The sequence below is a fragment of the Halichondria panicea genome, chromosome 6 (assembly GCF_963675165.1).
Source record: "Halichondria panicea chromosome 6, odHalPani1.1, whole genome shotgun sequence".
Taxonomy (NCBI): Eukaryota; Metazoa; Porifera; class Demospongiae; order Suberitida; family Halichondriidae; genus Halichondria; species Halichondria panicea.
This window is the reverse complement of record NC_087382.1, coordinates 6,151,652-6,171,109: the sequence shown is the minus strand read 5'-3', so window position 1 is coordinate 6,171,109 and position 19,458 is coordinate 6,151,652. Positions and strand designations below refer to the sequence as shown.

Here is a 19,458-nt window from a genome sequence, read left to right as displayed (position 1 = left end):
AGCACCCGCTGTGCATGCTTTCATTACATAAAGCACCAAATGTTCAACATGCATGTATACTGATGATGTTTCACAATGTTGGGCTTCATGCTTTTATACACCTAGGCTTCTCACAGGATATGCTTCCGAGATCTGAAACCCTTATCCTAGGTGAGTCTACCACAATTAGGTTAGACAACAATACAGCCACAGATGGCCATGCCATTATGTGGTTAAATTAAACTCTATTAAGTGCATGCTTTTACACCTAGGCTTCTCACAGGATATGCTTCCACATCTGAAACCCTTATCCTAGGTGAGTCTACCACAATTAGGTTAGACAACAATACAGCCACAGATGGCCATGCCATTATGTGGTTAAACTGGTGCTTTCTGCTTTTAAACTCTACTAAGTGCATGGGATGTGGCGTGCAGTGGCAATCACTAAGTCGAAAGAAAGAGAAAAGAGTATATACTGCAGTATCCATTAAACATATGAAGTGAGTTGAAGGTAACTATATAATAGGGCATGCATTGTACAGTAGGTAAATATATATTTATTATGCCCATCAGAAAATTATACTGATTACATTCATGTACGCATGCACCTCAGATATGCTGTCTAGAAACATTCTCAACTGGTTAGTGTTACTGACCCTAGCTACTGTTACCAGGAGCGAGCACTATCACATTGTGCCAGTGGATTCAATTGACTTGTGTCATGACTATCGAAATGGAACTTGTTTTGCTCTCGAGCAGCTTGTTAAAACAGACCTGTTATCTGGTGGAGACAATCTCACCTTGAGCTTTCTACCTGGAGATCATGTGTTACCTGAGCAGTTATTAATTCGTAATTTCTCACATGTGCAAATCACTGGCCAGAACACAAGTACAACTGTAGTTGGATTTCATAGCAGTACGATACTTTTTGTTAGTATTACTGAATTGAGCATTGAAAACTTGGGTTTCGTTGGAGCGAATCTTGGACCACAAAACTTTGATCAAAGTTTGATCATCATTGACAGTGCCCATGATATCTATATCAAAGACTGCTACTTTTCGGACTATGAATTACTCAATCAGGTGAAAACCTGCGTAGTTAAGATTGCTAACACTCAAACTGCAACAATTGAGAACACTCTCTTTATGAACAACACTGGTCGGGCACTGCACGTTGAGGCTGATGATGTGTACGTAACAAATAGTGAGTTCACTAGAAATAATGGAGGTGCAGCTTACATTCAATCAAACAACTCTCTGATCAACAACACGGAGTTCAACTATAACAATGCTGAGAGCGGAGGAGCAGTAAAAGTGGTATCTGGAACTGTAGTGATCACTTGGTGTAACTTTACAAATAATGAAGCTGCTCAAGATGGTGGAGTGATTCATGTTGGTTCGGGCAGTAGTGTAAACATATCCAACTGTGAGCTGACAAACAACAGTGCCGACAGCGGCGGCGGAGCGATCAGTGTTTACTCAGGTAATATCGATATCTACAACAGAGCTAACTATGGTGGAGCGATTAATATACTTTTCTCAAGCGATGTGACAATCGATATCTCTAACAGTGAACTAACAAACAACAGAGCTAACTATGGTGGAGCGATTAATACATTTTTCTCAGGCAATGTGACCATCGATATCTCTAACAGTGAACTGACAAACAACAGTGCTGTCTATGGTGGTGGAGCGATTAATACACTTTACTCAGGTAATTTGACCATCGATATCTCTAACAGTGAACTGACAAACAACAGAGCTAACTATGGTGGAGCAATTCATGTTTCCTCGAGTAATGTGTCCATCTCTAACAGTGAGCTGACAAACAACAGTGCTGTCTCTAATGGTGGAGCGATTTTTTCCTCGGGTAATGTGTCCATCTCCAACAGTGAGCTGACATACAACAGAGCAGACTATGGTAGTGGTGGAGCAATTATAATTGTTACCGCAGGTAGTGTGCTCATCTCTAACAGTGAGCTGAAAAACAATAGTGCTGGTTTTTATGGTGGAGCGATTAGTGTTTTCTCGGGTAGCGGGTCCATTTCCAACAGTAAGCTGACAAACAACAATGCTGTAATTGGTGGAGTGATTAGTGTTTCCGCAGGTAGCGTGTTCATCTTCAACAGCGAGCTGACACACAACAGTGCTAACAATGATGGTGGAGCGATTTTTGTTGCCCCAGGTGGTAGTAGTGTGTCCATCTCCAACAGTGAGCTGACAAACAACAGAGCTCACATTGGTGGAGCGATTAGCACCTCAGGTAATGTGACCATCCTGACCAGCGAGCTGATAAACAATAGTGCTGACCTTAGTGGAGCAATTTCTGTTGTCTCGGGTAGTGTTTCCATTTCCTGCAGCGAGCTGAAAAACAACAGAGCTGACTGGGGTGGAGCGATTGGTGTCTCAGGTAATGTCACCATCTTCAACAGTGAGCTGATAAACAACAGTGCTGTCTCTGATGGTGGATCGATTTTTTCCTCGGGTGAGCTGTATGGTGGAGCGATTGCTGTTGTTTCTGGTAGTGTGTCCATCTCCAACAGTGAGCTGACAAACAACAGTGCTGACTATGGTGGAGCGATCAGTGCTCTTTACTCAGGCAGTGTGTTCATTTCCAACTGTGAACTGACAAACAACAGTGCTGACTATGGAGTGATTTAATTTCTCAGTCTCTCCTGATCTTGAAAAACACTAACGTTACTAATAACACGGCCAGTTCTATGATGGATGAAGGCATTATTTATGCTGCTGTCAACAGTCGAGTTGAGTTTAATGGACCAACAACACTCAGTAACAATCGTGGTGTGCTAGGAGGAGCCATCAGTGTCGTACAGAGTCAAATATACATTAACACAGAAGGAGTACTGATCACCAACAACAAAGCTATCTCCGGAGGAGGGATATTTTTAAGAGAAAGTGCACTTTTTGTAAATGAGCCAATAAAGATCTATCGCAACACAGCACACAAGCATGGTGGAGGGATTTATGCATATTCAAGCACGCTTGAATTTAACACTCCAAATAAACGAAGTGAGATTACTGACAACATTGCTGAGAATGGTGGAGGTATTTATGCAGTAGCAACAACCCTTAATCTTACTCGATCACACGTCAACATTGAATCAAACACAGCTAACGCTAATGGAGGTGGAGTGTATCTACAGCAGGATTCGAAACTGTACTTATTTAAAAAAGAATTACAGGATCTTTTTGTGACGTTATTGATCAACAACAACTTGGCTCGACAGTACGGAGGGGGGATCTTTGTGGCGGATGACACACAGAAGAGCACGTGTGGAGAAAGGATCACTGAAGATGATGCTACTCAAACTAGTTTTGCTGAATGCTTTTTTCAAACAATTCAATTGTATAGTTCTCGTGGCAGCCCAAACTGTAACACATTCATGACTAACAACACAGCTACCCAGTCAGGAGCAGACATCTATGGAGGTCTGTTGGACAGGTGTACTGCAAGTCAAACTGCTGAATATAACAATGCTTTAAATGGATTGGACTACATAAATAAAACCATAAAATCCTCCACCGAATTATCAATATCCTCTAGGCCTGTGCAAGTATTTTTTTGCAAAAATAACTACGGCATTATTTCGACAAGAAAGGGATACACATTTAAAATCAGTGTTATGGCTGTTGACCAAGTTGGAAATCCAATGAGTGCGACAATTCACAGTTCTGTTGTAACTGAGAGTGGAGTTGGTCGTCTCAAAGAAGGACAGGCAGAACAAGAAGTTGGCAATCAGTGCACAGAATTAGAATACAATGTATTCTCACAAGACAGTTTTGCTCAAGTGGAACTTTATGCCGAGGGTCCATGCTTCAACTTAGGAATTTCAAGAAAACTTTTTAATATTTCTTTTCAATCCTGCATATGCCCTATTGGACTCAAACCAATTCAATCTGATATTGAGTGCAAGTGTGACTGTGATCCAGACTTGCAACAAGGACATCAAATATCAAATTGTTTTGAGGAAAATGGAAACATAACGCTGGAAAGAAATAACAACACATGGATCGAAGTCACAAATACCACCAATGGAACAGGGTATGTTGTTAGCAGCTGTACACTTAACTATTGTGTGCAAAAACCAGTCAACATCAGTCTAAGCAACCATGACGAACAGTGTGCCTACAATCGAAGTGGTGTCTTGTGTGGAGAATGTAAATCAAATTTCAGTCTTGTGTTGGCTACGTCAGACTGTAAAGAATGCTCTAATCTTTACCTTATTCTACTAATACCATTTGCACTGGCTGGCATATTGCTAGTTGTTTTAATTCTCGTGCTCAACATCACTATAGCAACTGGAACTATTCATGGCCTCGTATTTTACGCCAACATATTAGCTGCTAATAGAGCAATTTTCTTTCCTAGTTTAAACAACTTTTTAACAGTTTTTGTATCATGGGTGAATCTTGACCTGGGAATTGAGACATGCTTTTATGATGGAATGAACTCTCAAGCCAAAGTACTCCTTCAACTTGTCTTTCCCGCTTACCTATTTCTTCTAATGCTTCTTATTATAATTTTGAGCAAGTACTTTGACTCCTTTTCAAAGCTCCTCTCCAACAGGAATCCAGTTGCTGCCCTAGGCACACTTGTCCTACTCTCTTATTCAAAATTCTTACGGTTTATCGTTGCTGCACTACAAAACAGGGTCTTGGAATATTCCGACGGTTCAACCAAGACTGTTTGGTTGTTTGACGGCAATGTACTATACTTCACTCCCAATAACATTCCTCAGTTTGTTGCTGCAGCCATAATCCTCATTGCCGGTGAATTGTTCACTATACTGCTCTTCTTTGGACAATGGTTTCCTCGCTGTTCCAAGGTTATGATATGGACCAAAAACACATACTACAATGGTTTCATGGATGCATACCATGCTCCATTCACTCCCAAGCATCGCTACTGGGTGGGACTGCTCCTCTTTGCACTGATTGCTCATAATCTAGTAGTTGCCATGGCTCCAAACACTTCTTTCCCTGTTCTATCATCTGGGTGTATTGCATTCGGACTGATAACATTGACCAACCGAGTGCACAAAAAGCAATTTAACGAATATCTAGAAACGTTCCTTCTGCTTAATCTCGGCATTCTATCTATTGGTACTTTATATGTTGCTGAAATACACCAACAGCAAGAAATACTGACCAATGTTTCAATGTCCATAGCTTTCATTCTCTTTGTGACAATAATCAGCTACCATTTCCACCACTACATACTAAAGAAGACTAAAACATGGCTCAAGATAAAGCAAGTCGCAAAAAACTTGACAACTGGTGTTGCATACAAAAAGAACCGAGAACCTAACAATACCATGGATCAGTTTGCAGCAAATGAAATTGATGACGATGACGATGAACAACTTATAGCTGAGCAAAAAGACATTGTGGACACACCACCTTACACTGATGGAGCCATGGAAGAAACTGACCCTGATCGATACATCACTCCTCCCATCATCAGACCAGCCACGAGGCCAGACCAGCTGAGAGAGCCTGCCCTGGATGAACTAGCCCCCCTCACCGCAGAGGACTACGGAATATCAGCCCCTCCCCCTCTAAGAATCAACCGTCGTCCTGTTGTTACACACACAGAAATCGGTCCCATACACAATGAAGTGTGAACTGTCTTATTTATAGCTGAGGTACTTTTATATAACATTCTTAGATATTGATTATCCAACAGTTACTGCACGTTATTGGTTAAATGTGTTATACTAAGTTGAGGTTTTTTTGTAGAGATAAAATGGCTGTGCTATAATCATATACCGTATAGCGCGAAATTTTCGAGGGGCTTAATTTTCGCGGATTTTGTGGGTTAGCAATCCTACACGAAAATTAAGTCCACGAAAATTGTTCTTTAATTAGAATTATCTGATATAACGTGCAAAGATTTAAAGGCGTAGCTTCCGGTAAGCAGTCATTCCGCAAACATTGTGCAACGAAATGTTTTAGAGGCCATTCCACGAAATATAAGTGCCTCGAAAATTTCGCGCTATACGGTATTTAATATTCCCACAACATTACCGTCTAACTTCGGACAGAAAAATATTAATTTTTGAAATTGTCCAGGTATATAATTGGAACAGATTTTTATACAGCATTCACAAAAAGTGTCCGGAATAATTAGAACAAGCATGCAGCTGCATGTGAGGTAGCTATAAGTTTAATAGAACAGTGAGTGTATACTGCATGTGCATGCATCTGAATATATAGTTGCACTATATATAGCTATGTAAAACCAGCTATAATCCTCAAAGCTTATATCGATCTAACTGCAGCACTCTTACTGCATGGCTGACTATAAAGCCACGTTGCTTGGAATGTAACTCAACTTTTCAATCCGGATGTTTAGAACTGGAGTCATGGTGTCCGTTGTATAGAACAACGAAAATTGCCCAAAAGTACTATAGGATAGGAGAGACACATACGTGTACAGCTAATAAATACAAGGCCTCACAGATAGAAAGATTCTCAAGCTCTTCTACGTATACATGCATGTATACATGCAGTCACTATGCATGGGGGTCTGTATACTCACCATGCAGGGGGGCACACAGAGGACCTGGTGCTTGAGTCCATCAGTTATAGAATGGAGATGCCTTGATAACATGGGTCAAAACAGTCCAACTGCATGCTGCAAGGGAGAAGCTAAAGCCGCATCAACAATTGCTATATATAGTTATACATACACACACCTGAAGCAGTATATCGATGCAGCAGAGATATGTCGCTACAGCCGTAGTATAAGTTAACAGTGGGTCCAAGTCCACCTCATGTCTCACATTCTCTCATCATGATCAGACAAGGTACACACTAGAGTGATTCCAGATGGATATCACCAGCTATTAATAATTATAGCTATCATGCAATGTATACTATATTGTACTATGGTTGCACCAAAGATCAAAGGCTTCAGTTGTAGTTTATACTACTTATACAACCTGTCTGACCACAGCCATGGTATATGGCAGTTATACCCTAGTGTATAACTAGCCTCTACACAGGCTCTCCTTTTTCTGTTCTCTTTATCACAATCGTTCAATAAGATAAAATACTGTATCATTCGTTCAATGAGATAAAATACGGTATTAATTGGAGGAATAAAGAAAGAAATAGACGTAGAGTTAGGAAAAAGGAGAGCCTGTATCGGGAAGTCGCGTGAGGGTAGAAGGGTGGTAGAAGGGTGAAAATGAGCGTGGGCATACTGAGCTAGAGATGTTGGACTGCCCACGCAGAGGTCTATGACTAATAAAACTTTGCCTGCAGCAATTAAGCTGGACATGGACTTGGAACTGGAAGTTTGCAAGCACTATAGCTAGCTATATACCTTAGGCTTAGCTAGATGATCTACTACTACTAGTCTAGATTGTGTGTTTAGATTCTATCACTATTACCTTTTCTTGTGTCTTTCTACATGCTAGAGTAGAATAGCTTAGTCATCATTATCATATAGCAGGTAGCTACTGCCACCAGAGCTGGCCACGCTGGTTCTCTGATCTGACTTGCAGCACAGCTTGGTGGTTGTCTCAGTACAAGTACAGTATAGTACTAGTAGTACAGTCCTTACTCTGAATGCGTGGGAGAATACCACGTCACAATTGTGGGCTACATATCGCCCACGTTCATAAAAATCCTTGTGGATCACGCGATTTCCCAAACCAGGCCTTACTTTTTCTTAACTGTACGCCCATTTCTTTCTTTGCTGCCTCACTATGTCTTTTTATGTTTATGGATGAACAGTGACAACAGCAAGAAAAAGTAAGGCCTGGGAACGAGGCTAGTGTATAACTGCCATATACCATGGCTGTGGTCAAACTACATGTACAGCTAGAACTGAATACAGTATCCCACCTTTGCAACAAAATTGACACACTGTTTCAATTAAAACAATGACACACTACTCAATTCAATCAATATTAGCAATATTAGAGTTAGAGAGAATTCAATACAAAACAGACTACTATACTAATGATTTTAGTCAACATAAAAAGAGCCAAGTTCAAGCGATGAATAGTTCCAAAAAGGAGGCAAATTTGGAAGAACTCCGTGATCGTGAATCGAACGATACTGGTTTGTTTGTGTTGCTTTTTTTCAACTTTCAACATTGGTTGTCACAACCTGCTTATTACATTGCTGCATGGGACCAGGAGCAGTAAGAAGGGTCCAGACTGCCAAGTGTTTCTCAGACTAAAGAGACTGCACTGCACTGGGCCAGTACAGTAGGCTTGTGGAATGATATTTTGGGGTACATTTGCACTCTTTGTAGACAAGTAGCACCAGTGTACTTTCTTGAAGTGCCTTCTATAAAGATGCAGAAACACAGCCTTCACAATTGCTTGCTTGAATCATAGACGCTTGCTTGAATCAGCCATCGCTTTTTTTAAAAAAATAGCAAATTCATTGCATAGGTATAGCAACAGTGACGTCAAACAGTAGTTATAAGCATATTCATTGAAGAAGCATGACAGGAAGTAGCTAAACATAGTAGTACAGTTCTAAACATAGTACAAGCCAGTTAAACTATGGCCTCTCGTGGTATATTTGCTTTACACGCTCGAGTAATCAGATAAACCAACTCGGCTGCGCCTCGTGGTTTATCAGATTACTCTCGCGTGTAAATCAAATATACCACTCGAGGCCATTGTTTAACTATAACTTATCCTATACCCATGCAGGTAATAATATACAACCGAATAATTTACACACTTGATAATTATGCAGGCATGTGAACAATTAAAATAAAATCGCTACTATAGTCAGTGTTATAATAAGCTATTATATGTATAATAATATATCTAAGATACATAACATTAATATATGATCCTCTCAAATTTTAAACCATAGTCACTTCAACTACTAGTTCTTCACCAAGACTCACAGTCATTGAGTTTCTGGATGACATACCATCATTCGTGTCTGTTTTCAGGGGAAGAATTACATCGTCATAGCTTTCACTGTCCATCTCAATATCTTTAGCCATGGCATTTGTTGCAAGTAAGCTTCTTTGTAGTTGTGGATCAGTGAGCCATGAGTGAAGATGAGGGTATGACTGATTTTTAGTGAGTGTTGTTGCTCTCTCTTCTTGGATAACTTCGTAATCATCATTAGAGCTGATTTCTGATTGATATGCTAGGTTTGTATCTGTATTGGAGATCAGTACTCCCTGTTGCATTGCAGTTAGTGCTGCTGATAGCTTCTTCACCTTTCGCCACAGATAACCAATAACTAACAATAAGAGCACAATCAGTAAGGCCAACACAATGCTTGTGACAATCGGTATTGCGATAAGTTGACTTTGCCCGTTGAAAATGTTTGAAAGCCCTGTATAATTATACATGTATACACATAATTATATAGAAGAGAATGCATGCGTAATTACATAATTACATTGTATGAGCTAAAATAAGTTACCATCACGATGCAGGCAAATGCATAATTATCCTTACCATTTAACGTAGCATTGAGAGACATTATGGTTGGCGGCAGTGTTGTCAAAGTGACAGATGTATGTATAGGAGGGAGAACTGTATAAGGAATACAATTAAAGTAAACTATGCACTAGCTGCTACTGTATAGCTATATCAGTACCATCTTACTTCTAGTGACGGTACCATCTTACTCACCTGTTTGGTTACAATTGAGAGCACCACTGTACCTGCATAGTAGCAAAATGACCAGGTATAGAACAAAGTTTAGGGAGATCGGCATGGCTGTGCAGAGCTTTAGCTAGCTACATATAAGAATCTATACTATGCATGAGCCATTGTAGTATCTTGTAGCCTACGCATTTAGCCTGAGACAATGGGAATCCAATCTACTATAGTACATACTAATTCTAGACATTTCAACATTTCAAACTAATTAGTTGCATAAACTGACAGTTGTGGATTCCAAAGACTGCACTACATCAATACAACCTGTAATATGATTTATAAATTGTAATCAGGGGCGTAGCTAGACATTTACTAGCCTCGATTCAAGGCAGAGTATTTTAATCGGCCTGGAATCGAGGCTAGACATTTACTAAAAGGGGTTTCTAAAGGAATAAGGCGGCGCGACAGTGCCGCTAAATTTTTAGACCACGCCCATTTCCGGTGCCACGCCTCTTAATTATGCCGGTTACACCCCTTATTTGCTAAGTCGTTCTCCTCGGCCTCATCTCCTAAACTGTAAGTACAAATGTACTACCAGGATCAGTACCATTGGCATTGACAGTGGGCATGAGCTCTGAGGTTGGTGGCTGAGAATCAGATTGTGGTGAGACTGCATATACATGCAGTTTGGAGTCTGAGCATGCAGTATAGAGGAACTGGGCTGACAATCAGGTCTTTTATCTTGGATTGCAGTATTAATAATAGGCATTGAAATAAATCCAAGCTAGATATCAATCCATACTCTTGCTAGTCTCCAGCCATTAGCAGTATACGCTGTAAAATACAGTCTGGAGTCTGACTCTGAGCAGTAGTAGAGGAACTGGGCTGATCTTGGTCTCTTATCTTGGATTGCAGAAGGTAACCAATAAATACTAGCCTCGAGACCAGCCGTTCGTTATCTGAAAGAACGCCTGGTCAAGTTCCAATGTAGCACTCGTCCAGTGGTCCAGGAATTTCTTGGACCGATAATTGCCCGCAACAAGGTGTGAAAACCATAATTATTTACCGTGCAGCAACGGCAGCTAGCTAGCTTGGACCTAGCCTCGATTCAAGGCCGAATCAAGGCTAGGTCCAAGCTAGCTAGCTGCCGTTGCTGTAACGTCATAATGATATTCACGGGTAGGTTTTCACACCTTGTTGCGGGCAATTATATTCCTGGACCGCTGGACGAGTGCTACATTAGCCTTAGCCTCGAACCAGGCCCAATGTAAAACTTACATTGGGCCTGGTTCGAGGCTACATATTAGCCTCCTTCACTGGCCCCAATGTAGCACTAGCCTCGATCCCAGGCCACTCTTCGAGGAAGTGCGGCCTGGGATCGAGGCTAGTGCTACATTGGAACTTGACCAGGCGTTCTTTCAGATAACGAACGGCTGGTCTCGAGGTTAAATAAAAACAGACTGGATATTAATCTACTCTGGTCAATATTAACTTCAGCACATGATCAGCCCCACCCATTTTTCAGCAAGTGGGGGTTTCTGGCCAACTAGGAAACCATTAAGCTACGCCCCTGGTAATTACGGTGTTACTGTGTACTATGCGTTCAATTTCTAGCAGGTTCCTCGGTTCAATACATGTGGAGTGGAGTTATGCTCTTGACAGAGTTCTCGTTTCCACACTGTCTGGTGTTTTCCCTGGCCAATAATTATACAAAGGATCTATACTATATAATAGAGGCTTTTATGTATGTGTATCTTCTCAGTGAAGAGAACAGCTTATAGCTTACAATTGCTATAATAGTGTAGCTGTTCTCTTCACTGAGAAGATGACATCGTTTCACAGATTACTAGTATACTTTCCCACTTTCAGAGTGAGTAATAGAGGAGACAACGCCATTAAAATCCAGCGGCTGACATTAACTTGAAACCCGACCTCTTTTTCTTAACGGAAGGTCGGACGCCCAACTAGATGTTGCTGTGTAGTTCACACACAAAGGAATAAAGCTCTGAATTACCAATTTTCTCTGAGATAAAATAACATACTTCCCAACTCCCAGAGTGAGCTTGTACCCTTCGTAGTTGACATACTCGTAGACAGTTCACAACTCGACCTCAATGGAGAAGACTCATTTATTGCTGAAGCCGAGAGGAGTGAATTTGGAGGTATGAGTGCATGTAGCTTCAGAGAGAGGAAGGGTTTTCCCCTGAAAGTGGCCCACATCGTATACAGGATAAGTTATGGCATTTTTTGCAAGGTGCATAGGAAATCACATCACCCACCACCTGCATATAATTATATATAAGTTATTGATGTACTCACCCCGGCTTAGAGTGAGGCTACTCCCTTCGTAAATGGCAGCCATATAGACAGTTCACACATCATTCTTGACCTCAATAGGAGGATAATATATTATAAAGGCTAGACCTATTTATACCGGTACACGCAGTCTTAGTATTTTGTAGCTGAGCAATAAAAGTCTTCGTATATATTGCATGAACGTACATGTACAAGGGTCGCAATACTAGTATCATACTCATTGAATTGGCAACTTGCTATGCTGCATTTATTGTGACGGAGTATATTGCTGGTTGCCTTGGCAGTTGTTGCGAAAAGCATATAGTGAACCGTTAATTGCTTACAATTTGCTCGACAAAGAATAACGACTATATGAATCGAAAGAATATAACCGGAACAATTGACTCACCATAGCATAATAAAATAAGTAATATATACAAAACCAAGATTAAAGAAGTATATAGACACAATGCTGCTTGCACGTAGAGCTTTAAACATATAATTACTCTCCAATTGCGAGCTCATTAACCTCGATTCCAAACCGCAGGGACGATGGCAGCCTGGAATCGAGGCTATAAGAGTTTATGTACATGTCATTGATACATATATGAATGCACGCAACAAATTTAAACTAAACTGTGTCTAATTTGCTATTTTAAACGGCTATTATTATAATTGTCAAACAATAATAAGAAATGCAGCATATAAATGTCAAATTATGGTTTTCTCAAGTTTTAAACCATAGTCACTTCAACTACTAGCTCTTCATCAACACTCACCGTCATTGAGCTTCTGAGTGACTGACCATCACTCGTGTCTGTTTTCAGGGGAAGAATTACATCGTCATAGCTTTCACTGTCCATCTCTTCATTTGCGAGTGGATTTCTAGAACTCAATGGTGTTAGATAAGTTGTCTCAATCACCGCTAATTCAATATCTTCAGCCATAGCATTTGTTTCAAGTAAGCCTCTTTGTGGTGGATCAGTGATCCATGAGTGAAGATGAGGGTACGATCGATTTCTAGTGAGTGTTGCTGCTCTCTCTTCTTGGATAACTTCGTAATCATCATTAGAGCTGATTTCTGATTGATACGCTAGGTTTGTGTCAGTATTGGAGATCAGTACTCCCTGTTGCATTGCAGTTAATGCTGCTGATAGCTTCTTCACCTTTTGCCACAGATAACAAATAACTAGCATTAAGAGCACAAGTAGTAAGGCCATAACAATGCTGGTGACAATCGGTATTGCAATAAGTTGACTTTGCCCGTTGAAAATGTTCGAAAACCCTACAATTATAAATACAAAACAGTATTGTCAATATTACACGTGGTAATTCTCATAATAATTATATAGACTACATGATTGTACTATGTTGCACCAAAGATCAAAGGCTTCAGTTGTAGTTTATACTACTAATACAAGCTGTCGGACCACCTATGGTAGTTATACCTGGTCTACCATATACTGTGGCTTGTGGTCAGACTACGCGTACAGCTATAGATTTGAATACAACATCACCTTTGCAACAAAATTGACACACTGTTCAATTCAATTCATTCATAACATTAACACACTGTTCATTGAGTCAACTCAATATGTATAGAGCTAGAGAAAATTCTTAAATCAATACAAAACAGACTACTAATGATTTTAGTCAACATGAAAAAAGAGCCGAAGTTCGATGCATAGTTCAAGGGAGGCAAATTTGGAAGAACTGTAAATGATACCGTATAGCAGGTAATTTTCGTGGGGGCAAAATATTCGTGGTTTTCATGGTTGGAGGTCTGACCACGAATATTTTACCCACGAATGAAGCGACCTGCCTACCTTTACCTGCAGTGCAAGCTAAGTAACCACGAAAATATTACCCACGAAATGTCTCAATATTGCTGAACCAGAATATTTTGTCCCCCGAAAATTACCCGCTATACGGTACTTGTACATGCATGTACACTGGTTTATTGTTTGTTGCTTTTTCCAACATTGGTTGTCACAACCTGCTTATATAGTCTACATTGCTGCATGGGACCCGAGCAGTGAGAAGGGTCCACACTGCCAAATGTTTATCTGGTTCCTTCACATTTCCTCAAATACTACAGACTAGAGAGACAGCACTGGTGGTCAGTAGGCTTGTGGAATGATATTTTTGGGTACATTTGCACTGTCTGTAGGACAAGTATATATAGCACCAATGCACTTTTTTGAAGTGCCTTCGATAAAGATGTAGAAACACAGCCTTCACAATCGCTTGCTTGAATCATAGAAGAAACTTACTTGAATCATTCAATCGGCCATCGCTTTTACAAACAAAATTATAGGGTAGATGAGGGGTATTGTGAGACGGAACCAATTATGAGACAGCTGTTTAAAACAAGAGTGCTTCAGCTATTCTTAATCATGCATAGTAATAGCACTACCTCTCTACTATTTTTTCAAGAAATTTGGAGTTGTATGCTTGTGTTGACAGAGATACCACAATAGTTTGTTTAAGAACAGAATTTAATCCATTTTTATTGACCACATTTAAGTGGGTGCCAAATGTTTTGTAGTAAAATTCACTAGGTATCTGTTAAAACAGGAGGAACTGTTTTTGTAGACAGAATAATCACATATAAGATATGCTAGAGTAGCCAATTAGCGTTAAATCTAATGGTGTCTCGTAATGCCCCCCTGTCTCATAATGCCCGAATCACTTTGAACACTAAATGCTAGATTAGCTGTAAAAAAGCACTGTCACTAGAATTTTTTGCTTACGTGCCAAGCCTATGACCATAGTAGTTAGTGAACAGGCTATTTAGCTCCCTCAAGATTACTGCAAGACAGGGGAGTAAGAAACGTTTAGATGTCTCATAATACCCGCTTGTACCCTACGCAAATTCATTGCATATAGCTATAGCAACAGTGACGTCAAACAGTAGTATAAGCATATTCATTGACATGAAGCATGACAGGAAATAGCTCTAAACATACAGTTCTAAACATAGTATATACAAGCCAGTTAAACTATGGCCTCTCATGGTATATGCTTTACACGGTGGAGTAATCAGATAAACCAACTCGGCTGCGCCTCATGATTTATCAGATTACTCTATAACATACACAAAATGAATGATTCAGAAATAAAATCTGGAGGGGCTGATGATTTCACCGAAGGACTTACGGAAAGTTTAATGGTTATTAAGGGACTGGGCGTATGTATCGCGAGCGGCGAGTTTTACTCGAATGTACGCCCACCTGCTGCCTTAAATGCATGATTAAAGTATAAGAATGAACAATGGAAAACTGACTCTAGATTCTATTCGTAGCTTATGCATGATATCGTATAGCTTGAATTGTTGAGATGCTTAATTTTCGCTGTTTTCGAGGGTTAGCATGTAGTCCTCCACAAACAATTTTCCACAATCATAGCGGATGTAACCTGCATTACATACTCTATATTGCGCTCAACTAAATGTGTTTTAGAGCCAATTCCATGAAAGTATAAAGTGCCTCGATCTAAAATTTCGTGCTATATAATTATGCATGGTAGTATAAAATTATAGTCTAAGCTGACTCATTACTGACTCATTACTATAGTAATGAGTCAGCTTAGACTCATTAACTGCATGCATGTATTCTGAATGATTCTTCCTAAAATTTTGATTTCTGCTACCTCGCCCCATTTCTGCTACAAGCTCTCACCCACTGACCTCAATTTTGGCTCATTGCATGTGATAACTCAACTCATGCAGCCACACTCAATACCCTCGTGAAACCCCTTCTTTTTTCAAATAATGGTTGGAATGTGCAAGGGGTTGATGTTCTTGGTGACCTCAAAGTACTCTTGGAACGGCAGGAGGATACCTATATCAGGAGGTTGGTACTAAACTGTAGCATACGTCCTCGCTGCTACCTGCCAAATTATACGTCTCAGGGGTGCTGAAACTAAAAGTGCCATATAAGAATCCCCCATACACGTTTGGACGAGGGGGCAGCCCAAAATACAGGAAAAAAACATAAACTTTATACTACATACGTCAATTTTAGTAACTTTGTGCGCTCTCCGTGAAATTTCTAAAGGACGCAGTGCAGGCCACTGTTTTTGACGCTTTAAAGCGTCAACAGCATACAGGTAAAGCCTAAAGTTCTTGCAGAAAAAGATGGGCATATTTTCACGAGGGTATGGTGTATAATTATAATTATAGGCTAGCTTGCTCTTTTGTGAGCATGCATGTTATTGTATACGGAACTTCGAACACTTCAATCATGAAGACTGTAATTATTGCTAATTATGAGCCCAAATTAATTAATACCAAAATACCGTCACGCACATGAAATAAAATTATCATTTCTTACCATTAGTCATTGACGTAGGACTGAGAGAGGTTGTGGAAAAGAAGGACATTATGGTTGGCGTTAGTGTTGTCAAAGTGATCGATGATACAGTGGTAGGTGATGGATGGAGTGATGTGCTTAGAGGAGCATTCCTCTCTAATATTGTTAGTTGAGTAACACTATTTGTTCTTGCACCCTGACATGTGTATTCCCCTGTATCTGCTGCTGAGATATCTTGAATTGTGAGGTTCAATATCACACTAGGAGTAGCTGTGCCGTTCTTATATATTTTTGTTCTCAGTCCGTCATTAGAAGTGATACTGTATTTTGTTGACATAGTTATTTGACTGCCACCTATATCAAGCCACACAAGAGGAGTGAATGGTGACTGAATGTAGCCATGGAGTTCACAGGTCAGGGTAACTTTTTCGGCTTGTTGATATTCTTTGACATCTGGAATAGTGGTGACATATTCTGCAAAACCATTGCATGGGCATTAGACTAATTATCTCTTAAGGGCAATCATATGCATGCACAGTAATTTGTATCTGACTTACCAGGAAAAGTACTTACCAGGAAAAGTAACAACATGCTGTTTTGAAGCGCTGTGTTTCGTTTCTGAAAAATCTACAATTGTTGCTGTACATTTGTATTCACCAGTATCACTGAAATTCAAATTGTTAATAGTTAGCTTGGTTGTTCTACTTCCGTCTCCAGTGGTGATCTTATAGTCTCCATCACTTGTAATAACAGAGCCATTTCTTTTCCACTGCCATGTGTACATTCCTTCGCTAGAAATAGTACACCGTAACTCTTTTGATCCTCTGCTCAGGTCATCTGCACTGGGATGAACAATAACATTATCGGGTTTTGGTGAATGAAATATCACTTTGGGTTGGAAGGTTGGTTGAGGATCTGTACAAAATCGTACTTCACTAACAAACACCCAATCAAAGTTGTGAAAGTCTTTAAATTGAAATCTGATTCTGAGGTTGAAGCCAGTTTGCATTGTTTCAAGTCTAATAGTAATAGTTCTGACTTGGTTGTCAGTTTGTGCAAGGTCTTGGTTGTCAAGAATTGTACTTATAATACTTGACTCAATTTCTGAAGCACTCAAAGGTCCTTTCACCCAGTATAATTCAATGTCTGGCAAGCTGATTCTGTTAGCAGGGCTGTTCAACAAAGTAAGCTCAATTGCAGACACCCCTGGTGTTATTTCACTGAGATCAAAGTCTATGAAAGGATATTCAGAGTCCCTCTTCCAAGCAAGGAAATATTCGAAGTAACTTGAATTGTTCAAATCAGGAGGAAAAGGAACAGTTTCTCCGTCTCCCAGGATGACATCGTATTCGCAAGTGATGTATGTTGAAAGAGTATTCCCTGTACAACTTGGTAGGGATTCAAGGGAATGTACATTTATAAGAGGTACGTTCATGTAATACAGCTGACGTGCCCTTTCATCTCCACGAAAGGTAGGAGGGAGAGCTGTACAAGGAATACAATATTGTATGTATGTAATATAGCTAGCAATCAGTGGTATATATATAATAATACTCACCTGTTTGGTTACAATTTAGAGCATCACTGTACCTACATAACAGCAAAATGACCAGGAAGTTAAGGAACTTCGACATGACTGATGTGAGCTATAATTATACTTGCATAGCCGTTATAGCATAATATTTATCATGCACTTTACAGCCTAGGCATTAGCCTGAGATAATGAGAACCCAATCTATAGTGTCGTATAAATTTAAATTCCTACAATGATCGGATTCTGTTCATGCATTTCAAACAGATTAGTTGTATAAACTGACAGTTGTGGATTCCAAAGACCATGCACATTATACTTTGTACTAGCTTATAGCTCACACGATAATACTGTTCCTTGTTAAGTGCACCGGAGCTGGAGTTTATATAATTATACTTCGGCATTTTTACACTTAATTGTGCATGTGGTTCGGAAGTTAAGTCATGACCAGCATGCATGGGGAGATATTTTTAGGGGGGGTGCTGCACACTAACCCATTTAACCCTAACCCTAACCCTAACCCTAACCCTAACCTTATACAACACGTCCGTAACTATTCATTTGTGTTCAAGCTCTGCACCACAACACTCGAGCTCAGAGTTTTTCTGATGAAACGTCTGCCTGGTGAGAACCACCTCCTCCTTCTTTAGCTGCAAGTAGTCCTAAAGAATGCCTTTCATTAAGACAAGCATATCACTAATTTTTTTGTGAACCCATAAAATCGGTTTCCGATAATAACATCCTTCAAATAATTGTTTGGATTGTACTAGCGGGTGTATGGTCTCATTAATTTTGTGTCAAAACACGTGTAAAAACTGCATGTTCAATGTACACATGAAAATGCTCTTCACTATAATTATTGGTCTCCCGATTTACTGAATCGGGCATACGCTTTACTAAATCGGTTTTTCGATTTATTGCACTGTTTGTGACATTTATGTGCCGCGCAGTTTAGTGCACTGTTTGTGACGCTTTAAAGCATCAACAGCGCAGGTAAAGGGTTAAGGCTGCAGAAAACACAGCGTGAGGACATCGTAAATCTGGACAACAATATAAACTTATAATGACCTTGCAATAGCCACGCCCATTTATTGGCTTCATTTCCGGTTGTTTCTGTTTAGTGCCGTTCCTTTTTAGTGGTCCTATACACACGTGTTGTACCTCCTCTGGGTACAAACCAGAGGAGGTACGACAAAAAAAAAAAAATTATAGAAAAAAAAATTTATAGGAGCAATTGGGCTTGACACTTGACTAGCTGACTCAGCATTAAAAAACCTAGGCCTACACGTGAATGGAATGTAATTAAAGTGCTCAATCAAGCCTGCTCCTCATGTTGTACCTCCTCTGGGTACAAACATAGACTCGCAAGCCGCTCACTGTTGCACGGCAACAGTGAGCGGCTTGCGAGTCTATAGCTAGTACAAACACAGCACTATCACAGAGCCAGGAAACTGGAGTATATAGAATACACAGAACGACAGACGGACAGATTACTACTAGGGGAGTTCTGAAAGCATTGTGTGGAACTAGTACATTTTGTAACGAGGAGTAATTTTGTCTATTAAAAACTCAATGTAAAAAAACTTGTCTAACTCAGCAAAATTTGTGGGAATATCACGTGACAAGTGACTTCCGCTCTAGACATTGGAGATGCAAGAACTCTGAAAACCGCTGCTCCCTTTTGGAGGCGGGCCACGCCCATCTATCTTCTACGTTCAAACAG

At 40.0% G+C, this 19,458-nt stretch overlaps 4 protein-coding genes across 6 annotated transcripts; 2 read left to right on the top strand and 2 right to left on the bottom strand.

Annotated features, from left to right (window-relative positions):
- The first annotated feature begins 326 nt into the window (after window positions 1-326).
- Window positions 327-2,640, top strand: LOC135336871 (autotransporter CRAC-like). 2 transcript variants are annotated; one of them, XM_064532742.1, is made up of 2 exons: window positions 327-479; window positions 593-2,640. In XM_064532742.1, exon 2 carries the CDS (start codon window positions 595-597, stop codon window positions 2,638-2,640), a length of 2,046 nt encoding a protein of 681 aa, XP_064388812.1. In that variant the 5' UTR covers window positions 327-479; window positions 593-594. The 2 variants fall into 2 exon arrangements, with proteins under 2 accessions (XP_064388812.1, XP_064388813.1); XM_064532743.1 differs by having other exon boundaries at window positions 327-490.
- LOC135336870 (uncharacterized) lies at window positions 2,561-5,978 on the top strand. The gene has a single exon (XM_064532741.1). The coding sequence runs from the start codon at window positions 2,700-2,702 to the stop codon at window positions 5,622-5,624; it is 2,925 nt and encodes a 974-aa protein (XP_064388811.1). The 5' UTR covers window positions 2,561-2,699; the 3' UTR covers window positions 5,625-5,978.
- Window positions 5,979-7,875: 1,897 nt separating this feature from the next.
- LOC135336777 (uncharacterized) lies at window positions 7,876-10,003 on the bottom strand. Its single transcript, XM_064532632.1, has 3 exons — window positions 9,627-10,003; window positions 9,450-9,527; window positions 7,876-9,324 (listed from the first exon to the last, which is right to left on the bottom strand). Exons 1-3 carry the CDS (start codon window positions 9,709-9,711, stop codon window positions 8,837-8,839), a joined length of 651 nt encoding a protein of 216 aa, XP_064388702.1. The 5' UTR covers window positions 9,712-10,003; the 3' UTR covers window positions 7,876-8,836.
- Window positions 10,004-12,296: 2,293 nt separating this feature from the next.
- Window positions 12,297-18,977, bottom strand: LOC135336767 (uncharacterized). Of its 2 annotated transcripts, XM_064532621.1 has the most exons (5): window positions 18,269-18,977; window positions 17,763-17,794; window positions 16,778-17,689; window positions 16,226-16,678; window positions 12,297-13,176 (listed from the first exon to the last, which is right to left on the bottom strand). In XM_064532621.1, exons 3-5 carry the CDS (start codon window positions 17,637-17,639, stop codon window positions 12,626-12,628), a joined length of 1,866 nt encoding a protein of 621 aa, XP_064388691.1. In that variant the 5' UTR covers window positions 17,640-17,689; window positions 17,763-17,794; window positions 18,269-18,977; the 3' UTR covers window positions 12,297-12,625. The 2 variants fall into 2 exon arrangements, with proteins under 2 accessions (XP_064388691.1, XP_064388690.1); XM_064532620.1 differs by lacking the exon at window positions 18,269-18,977 and having other exon boundaries at window positions 17,763-18,185.
- Window positions 18,978-19,458: the final 481 nt, after the last annotated feature.